This window comes from Phragmites australis, chromosome 5, assembly GCF_958298935.1.
Source record: "Phragmites australis chromosome 5, lpPhrAust1.1, whole genome shotgun sequence".
Classification (NCBI taxonomy): Eukaryota; Viridiplantae; Streptophyta; class Magnoliopsida; order Poales; family Poaceae; genus Phragmites; species Phragmites australis.
Genome location: NC_084925.1, coordinates 44110141 through 44116578, shown reverse-complemented (window position 1 = coordinate 44116578; position 6438 = coordinate 44110141). Strand labels below are relative to the sequence as shown.

The 6438-nt window shown below is 51.6% G+C and overlaps 1 protein-coding gene across 1 annotated transcript; it reads right to left on the bottom strand.

Moving 5' to 3' along the window:
* Window positions 1-709: 709 nt before the first annotated feature.
* LOC133919900 (homeobox-leucine zipper protein ROC8-like) lies at window positions 710-4598 on the bottom strand. Its single transcript, XM_062364456.1, has 10 exons — window positions 4009-4598; window positions 3784-3901; window positions 3487-3672; window positions 2915-3379; window positions 2704-2802; window positions 2403-2618; window positions 2115-2295; window positions 1740-2002; window positions 1554-1643; window positions 710-1424 (listed from the first exon to the last, which is right to left on the bottom strand). The coding sequence occupies exons 1-10, from the start codon at window positions 4104-4106 to the stop codon at window positions 1053-1055; spliced, it is 2088 nt and encodes a 695-aa protein (XP_062220440.1). The 5' UTR covers window positions 4107-4598; the 3' UTR covers window positions 710-1052.
* Window positions 4599-6438: the final 1840 nt, after the last annotated feature.

The window sequence follows — 6438 nt, the reverse complement described above, 5'->3', positions numbered from 1 at the left end:
ATAACTCAATTTTACCTTACAAATTACAGATCTTAAGTAGATCTTAGAGCTAAAGCTCTGTCAAATATGATCTTACTTCCGCCACTGCCAGGGAATGGCAACTCAACCACCCGTATTAATAGAGCAATTGAAAGGGATCGGAGGCGATGCAAACATGCATCGCAATGTCGCAATTCAGTGGAGGCCCCAGATTACAGCCTGCGCTCTGCGAGCTCTTAAATTGAAGCCTGAACACCAGGTACACCTCATTTTGTATCAGGGACAGATAATGACATGCGGCGGAGTGACGTGTACATTTAGCAAGTGGCAAGAGTAACTACCAGTGCACCTCACAAGCCTGTCCACAAACCACGTATGAAAAGAAGTCTGTTCACAAATCGACAAGCAGCTTTCCCATATCAGCAATCGTGACAGATTCAACGAGTCAAACAAACCAAAGCAGTGATATTTCTCTTCATCTTACTAAAAAAATAGAGAGAATGTTCATTAAGGCTTAACACCATTAGACAGAAGTCAATACCCGAACCATTCATCATCCTCTTGCTGCAACTACGAACTAGAAGGGGCTGGAATGGGTGGCAAAAAACTATGGAGGGAAGGATGGAAAAAGGAGGAAACAACTGAAAGAGTGACGGCAGCAAGAGGAATGAGACGAGCATGGTGCGTTCTTGACTCCTTCGTTTCATGCAAAGCCTAGCAAGCAAGCAAGCTTCGAATCCTGTAGAGATAAGATCATAACAGACGGGACACCTAAAGCAAGAACAAGTTATCATGCATGCATGAATGGTAGAGAGAGAGGAGAGGGAGAGGGTTGAATCAGCATGGATCGGACGGCGCAGCAACAGCGGCAGGTGAACCCAAGCGCGCGACACCAAGGCAGCAGCCCCGCCTCCTTGAATGGCGAGCATTGAAACCCCCAACCAACCAAGAACTCCATCGCGAACTAACGCCTTGAAGAGAATTCACTCCTCGCAGCAGGCAAGCGGCCGGCGGCCGGGGGGGAGACCTACGCAGGCATGCATGCACGCAGCAATTCGATCGATCGGGCTTCATCAATGGCTGGCGCAATTCAAGGCCGCCTTAATTTGCTCCACAGTGGTGCTGATGAGGTTGTTGACCGTGGCCACCGACTCGGCGTTCAGCTTCGACGACGGCAGGCTGCTCACCAGGATCTGGAACGCCACCGTCACCAGGGACCCGGCAGGCGGGGAACCCAGCGGGCCCGCTCTCGTCGACGCGCCGGGCCGGCCATCGGGCAGGATGGTGAAGCCCGACGGCAGGAGCGGAATGGCGGACGGGTCCTCACCGCTCATCACCACGTTGGCAGCCGGGATGTCGATCGGCGCATACACCACCAGCGAGCCCGACGCGTCGGTGCAGCTCTCCTGCAGGATCAGCATGCCGTTCTGGCTCGCGTTCAGGCCCTACACACATGCATTGCATTTCGTCAAACACCGAAACACGTTAGTCGAGTAGTAACGCATGTGTGTGTGTGTATGCCATCCTTTGACACGTACGAAATTGGCGAAGCCATCAATCAGATGGGTGCTTACTCTTAGCAAGGAGATGCAATTCCCTGGGTGCGAGCCGTTGGGGATCCGCGACACCTCCTGCACCGGGTTGCCGTGCGACAGCACGTCCCACTGCAAAGAACACGAGACGTGGCCATCGTGTCACGCTAGTTAGAATGCGGCGCGATGCAGATATTTTTTTAGAATTCTGGACGTTGCAGCGCGGACCTGAGAGCGCGTGTTCTCGTTGCGGACGAAGGCGAACACCCGGTCGCACGGGACCGGCAGCCAGATGGACGTGGCGGCGCTGAGCACCACGCCGCTGGGCTGCCCCGGGTCCGTGCTTCGGTGCACCATGACGCGGACGCCCACGTCGTTGGGCCCCGGCAGCGTCGTCCACCGGTGGAGCTGGGACGCGCTCAGGCTCGCGCAGAAGCTGGTCAGCATCCGCTGCGACAGCTTCATCATGCTCCGCTTCCCTTCCGGCGTCACTGCAAGCCAATATAATGAACCGGGCGTGAATTATTCATAGCCGAAATTTCCAGTGCCAACGACATGCCGTGACCAATCACTTCAAGATTTGACCAAGTGCGGCGTACACACCTCCTGCAATGTCCCGGTGCGGCATCCCGGCCGTGGCGAGGCACGCGTACCGTTCGCACGCCCTCTGCAGCGCGGCGAGCCACCGGTGCGCCCCGAACGCCGCGCCGCTCAGGATGAGGTCGCGGTAGAGCAGGTGGATGGGAACCGTGTCCTCGATCTCCATGTGCTCGACCCAGGTCACCTGAATTCGCTCGCCAAATGGCACAGGCATGAGGTATCATGACGCCACGTTACGTACGCACAGTGGCAATGCACATGGAAAAAAAGGGACGTGAATTACTATACTACCTTGGAGTAGCCATTTGCCATATCAGCGATGAGGCAGCCCGAGGGGAGGCGGCACGAGCGCGACGGCGTCGCGCCGAACCGGGCGTCGCGCTGCTGCAAGTCCACCGAGATGTCGGCGACCGCCCACAGACCGTGCTCGATCTGCCGGCAGTAGCGGAGGAAGCAGAACTCGCGCGTCGGGACGACCGGCGACATCACGTGCAGCTCCTCGTACATCTGCGCGGCGCGAATGCACAAAATTTCTCGTCAAATCGAGCGAAAGACCCGTGCGAGCGCGACGTGACTCAACAATCGAGCTTACCAGAACCAAAGACTCGCTCCGCCCGGCCATGCCGTTCACGAGGACATCAATCGTCCGCGCCTTGGACACGATGGCAGGGAAGAACTCCATCCACTTGCTCTGCAAAAACAGTGACCGCAGCACGTCACGCAAACGATTCTGTAGGTGCAAAAATAATGCTAAAAATGTAACGTAATGATTTGAAAATTACAGGCCAAAATTAACACTTTACCGAGTCCATGAACATGTCGACGAGCCCGACGGCGCTCATGAACACGAGGCCCGAGTCGCGGGAGCCCTCGACGTGCACGTCCGGGCCGCGGAACGAGCTCCCGAGCTTGGCGAAGATGCTGTCGTACGTGTCGACGTTGAGCACCTCGCGGCCGTCGGGGCCGCCCGTCTTGACCCAGAGGTGGTCGCCGGCCTGCGCCAACCTGACGAGCTCGTCCATTGCACGCGTCGCCATCTCGGCCATCATGGGCCGCTCCATCTCCGACACCGGCGTCGGGAGCTGGAATGACGAATGCACCGAGCAGCCCCCGCTGAGGAGGTCCAGGTCTAGCGACGGCCCGAGCGGGGGGCTGCCAAGCCCGCCGACGGACAGGTCCAGCGACGACATCGACAGTGGCTGCACCGGAGGCAGCTGCGTGATGGACCGCCCCAGGTACTTGGACGTCACGCTCGAAACCCGGTCAAGCTGCACTTGCAACGCGTGAGAAAACGTCGTGTAAAACAACCAGAATGCAATGGCAAATCAACCGATCAAGAGGAGCATGGAGAATATGTTGGGGGCAAACAGCTTGCCTCTTCTTTGAGGCGCGCATTCTCCATGCGCAGCTTCTGCTCGTCGAAGTAGTCGTCGGCGACGGGCGGGCCGCCGCAGGTGGGGCAGATGACGTTCCGGAGTGCCTCGCGCATGGCGATGTTCTCGCACCGGATCTTGTCGTTCTCCGCGCGCAGGAAGCAATTGTCCTGGCGCTCGTGCTGCGCCTGCAACCCCGGCCAAATAATCAAAACTAAATTAAATGGCCGTCTCAAACAGGTGAATGAATCAAAAAACGTGGAAAAGATGGCAACTTTGCGAGAGAAACCACGGGATACCTTCATCTGCGTTCGCCGGTTCTGGAACCAGAACTTGATCTGCCTGGGCTCCAGCCCCAGCTCCCTGCTCAGCTGCATCCTCTGGTTCTCGTCCGGGTGCGGGCACTCCTTGAACATCCTGCGCGCGTGCATACAACACCGTCCGCCACGCCGCCATTTCAGCAAAGAATCCACGAACAGCCAGATAAGCAAGGAAGGAAAGAAAGAATCGGCGGGTGCACGTACGCCTCGAGTTGCTGAATCTGGCGCGGTGTGTGGCGGTGGTATCTCTTCTTCCGGCGCTGGCCGTCGGAGCCTTCCATGACGTCGTCGCCGAAGTCCATCGCGTCGCGCGCACGCCTCGGTCGACGGCCGCTTGCTTCGAGCGCAATCGGGGAGGACTAACTAGTCCACTAGCGGCAGCACTAGTACCACGAAGGCTAGCTACACTCCTAGCTAGGCGCTATATAGCCTCGCTCGTATGCAGGAAATAGTAGCAGCAGCAGCAGCGGTGGTACGAGTAGTAATCTCGCTGGTCCTCACGAAGCAGCACACTCCAGCTAGCTCAGGAGGGGAAGTCGCTCGCCAAGAGAAGAAAGAAAACGAAGTAGATTTCTCCAAGCAGCCTGGGTTCAGCCACCTATCTATCGATCAGGCCTCCGCTTGTTCCTCCTGGCTCCATTAATTCCCTTCCACCATTAACTCCCGCCTTTCCCTATCTCTCTTACAGAGAGGACTGAGACAACCAGGGAGCAGTGTATGACCGGAGGGAGATCTCGCTCCTTGGGTTTGCACTGCGCTTGCGCGTGTGGATGCCTCGTTCGAAAATCCAGAGGGGGGAGAGATCAGTGGGACGAGAGGGAGGATCAGGATCGTCTGATTTCCTCGTAGAAGTCCGATTTCATTCCAAGAGTCGTTTAATTTATAATTAATATTTAAGACTGAATCTTAACTTTTCAATGTTTTCCGATTAATTATGTAATATTTCTCTATTCCATAACTAGTTTAATATTTTTTATTAATTATATGATATTTTTCGATTAATTATATAATACTTTTCCGGTTTTGAGCGAAATCAAGTTAACTTGAAAGCGGTAGGCGGGCAGAGTAATAGACGATGCGAATTAAAAGCCGGAGGAGTATTTAAAAGGGGCCCACCTGCTCGGTTCGAGGCACTACTGTTGCTTTCTTGGGTTCGGGTGGGAACAGCTGGAACCATTTAAGGCCCAAACGGGTCGGGCATGTTGACTTTTCCTGGCATCCCTCAACCCGCAAAGCAGCAAGTACGTTTTCAGCTCTATTTTCACAGTGTTTTTGTGTTTGGACCTGGCAAACCATACATGCTGGCAGGGTTTTGTGCTCAAAGTTGCTATCAATTTTATTAAGAGTACAAGGTTTAAGTTGATACGCTCATAACACCATAGTGTGTGCAAACAATTATGTGGATCTCATTTTGGGTCAGCCATTAATTATGCATACTTTCAATCGACAAACACATGTCCAGCCTTTTTTCCCTTCATAAGATGACTATATTAATCATCTCCAATAATATAGATAGCTTACATCTATAAAAGTTATAGATATTATTAATATATACTCCATCTAGTCACAAAAGAGCATTGTTTTTTGTTATGTGTAGACAACGAGTTTAAACTTTGATCATCAATAAATTATTTAATGAGGATTCGATAATTAATAATTATTAGAAATATACTAAGGATGAAGTATCACCGTACATGCATTTGCCGTCTTATACGGTAGGTTTAATAAGCGTTAATCGCTACGCGATAAATAAAGCATATACGAATATTTCAAACAATTTATCATGTTCTATATGAAAATATCCCTAAATTATTAAATAATTATCTAGATAACATATTCTGGAAATATTACGGTCGAGATTTTGAGTATGATATACCTCACTTACTCGACTCACCTTCAATAATTACGATATTATTGTATTTAATGAGTACGTCATCTACTCATAGTAGTAGCATTTCTCTCTCCATTATTCTCTGTTTCATAGACAAAATTTTGATGTGACCTTCTTATAACTACCTGATATAGATGGTTAAAAACGGTCTTATGCGCATAAGATTATGTCAAGACGCTGACAGCAATAATTGTGGAGTGTTCTAATCAAGTTTATAAAACAGCATATTGGCATTCACAGAAGATATTTATTACTCCTCCATTATTATCAACACGACGTTTTTTGAAGCCACCCATGTTATAGCTTCCTACTATTTTGAAAGGCGAATTGCACTAAGCTTTCAAAAATAAAAAGACAATCGCTCACCTTCTGCTTCATTTTTCCCGAGCTGTGGCAAATCACAAACGGTCCGGATCCTGCCCCAGATCCGAGCCGCAACCGGGAAAGGGACGAAGCGGCATTAAATCGTTGCTGGTCTCCCAAATGTGATAATGGTATCGGGATCCAAAACCAAAAGATCAAACTCAAAACTTCTTTCTACGAGGTTGGGTTGGATCCATCTAACGGCAGACCATGGAAACTAGCATGTTGGCACACGCCATTTTGGTACATCACTGCAGTCTGCAGCACGCACGCATGCATGGCGGGCCACCAAGGTCCAAACTTGGGTGCACCAACCCATGCAAAATTCAGGTGCTTCCCAGGCTAAGATTCTGAAATCTCGGGCGATAAAATGGTTAAGA